At 67.6% G+C, this 1,956-nt stretch overlaps 1 protein-coding gene across 2 annotated transcripts in view; it reads left to right on the plus strand.

Annotated features, from left to right (window-relative positions):
* Positions 1–422: 422 nt before the first annotated feature.
* The window catches only part of Map6 (microtubule associated protein 6), a 72,242-nt gene continuing 70,708 nt past the window's right edge, over positions 423–1,956 (plus strand). Inside the window, exon 1 of one of the 2 annotated variants that reach the window (XM_055623139.1) lies at positions 423–1,956. This exon is cut by the window's right edge and continues 261 nt beyond it. In XM_055623139.1, coding sequence (XP_055479114.1) covers positions 1,202–1,956 — 755 coding nt within the window. In that variant the 5' untranslated portion in view covers positions 423–1,201. The other variant, XM_055623138.1, reaches the window with a different exon arrangement.

A 1,956-nucleotide genomic window follows, 5' to 3' on the forward strand; every position in this document is an offset into this window, starting at 1 on the left:
CTGGGAGGCTAGAAGCCCTGCTTCTCAGGGATCGCTTAGAGAAGGGGCAGCGGAGTACCCCCATCCTGTGTCTCCAAATCTGCACCAGCGGAGCCCTTACAGACACAGGCGAGGCTGGGGTCAGGAGCCAGCACGGAGTGTGAGCACGGCCTGGCGACTGCCGGACAACAGCGGCTAACCTTTGAAAAGTATCTAGTCAGGGTCTGCAGAGACGGCTGGGTGGTAAAAACAAACGAGGACTCGAGTTTAGGTCCCAGCATGGGGACAGGTGTGAGCTCATAAACTGCCTTTACAGCACCAGGAGATTCTGACCCCTCTGGCCTCAGCAGGCACGCGCATGCACCCACCCACAAACACAATCACATAATTAAAAGTAAAATGGATTTTTGTGAAGCTAACAACCCAAGGACAGCAAGTCCTCAGGAGCTTGGGACTTGAACCTATCAAGGACCCAGTTCTGCCGTTGCCTGGGAACCGAGGAGGGAGGAGCTGACAGAGAGAAGGGAGGAGGGGACAGGGAGAGGGCGACCTCTCAGCAGCGCGCGCTGACGACAGCAGGTGATTTTTTTTTTTTTTTTCTGCAGCGCGCACACTCTCAGCATCTCTTCTTGATCACCGCCTCCCCCCGCCCCCCGCCCCGCTGAGCCGCAAAAAAGGGTGGGGCCGCCTCTCTGCTGCAGAGACGGCGGCGGCGGCGGCTGCGGCATCACCCGGGGCATCCATACGGCGGAGGCAGCTGTGCTCTCTGCCCTGTCTGGGTTGGAGGTGACCGCTGCCGAGCCTTGCTAGGCGGCCGGCTGGGCCAGACGGAAAGGAGACACGAGCTCGTCTGCGGATCCCGCCCAGCCATGGCTTAAGCCCACAGCCTCTCTGCCCAGCGTCTCCTTGCTCGGCCGGGGTCTGCACGGCACGGCAGCCGCAGAGGGGGCGCGCCCAAACGCCCTAGGCCTGGACTCTGGGACGCCGAGCCTCGCTCCCAGCCTTCGCCGTCCACAGCGGGTCCTCTGCGGAAGGCGCCTGCAGCCGGTGATCGAGAGACCTGACGGCCCTTCAGCTGCACCTCGGCCCCAGGTGCTCTCCGAGGGAGGAGGACGAGGCAAACGGCCGCGAGGGGGAGGAGGCGGTGGGAACCGCACGGGCGGGTCTGGGTCGGGGCGAAAGGACCACAGAGAGAGACGGGACAGGTTTTGCACCTAGCGTCATGGCGTGGCCGTGCATCACGAGGGCCTGCTGCATCGCCCGGTTCTGGAACCAGCTGGACAAGGCGGACATTGCGGTGCCGCTGGTTTTCACCAAGTACTCGGAGGCCACGGAACACCCAGGCGCGCCGCCGCAGCCCGCGCTAGCGCCCCCACCGCGCGCTGTCGCTATAGAGACGCAGCCGGCCCAGGGAGAGTCTGATGCAGTTGCCCGGGCAACAGGGCCGGCGCCCGGGCCCAGCGGCGACCGGGAGGCGGTGGCCGCCCCCGGCCGGAGCGGGCAGGGCCTGGGCGCGGCCTCGGGCTCCACTTCCGGCGCGGGCCCCGCGGACTCGGTGATGCGCCAGGACTACCGCGCCTGGAAGGTGCAGCGGCCCGAGCCCAGCTGCCGGCCGCGCAGCGAGTACCAGCCGTCCGACGCGCCCTTCGAGCGCGAGACCCAGTACCAGAAGGACTTCCGCGCCTGGCCGCTGCCCCGCCGCGGGGACCACCCCTGGATCCCCAAGCCGGTGCAGATCCCCGCCACTCCGCAGCCTTCCCCGCCTGTCCTCGGGGTGCCCAAGCGGCGGCCCCAGAGCCAAGAGCGCGGGCCCATGCAGACCTCCGCCGAAGCCCGGGACCCGGAGGGCGCAGGAGGGGACGGGGTGCCGGCGGCGGGCAAGGCGTCCGGGGCAGACCACCGTGACACACGCCGGAAGGCCGGGCCCGCCTGGATGGTGACTCGCACCGAAGGCCACGAGGAGACGCCGCTGCCCCC

Source organism: Psammomys obesus, unplaced genomic scaffold (assembly GCF_907164565.1).
Source record: "Psammomys obesus unplaced genomic scaffold, mPsaObe1.curated_primary_1811, whole genome shotgun sequence".
NCBI classification, from domain to species: Eukaryota; Metazoa; Chordata; class Mammalia; order Rodentia; family Muridae; genus Psammomys; species Psammomys obesus.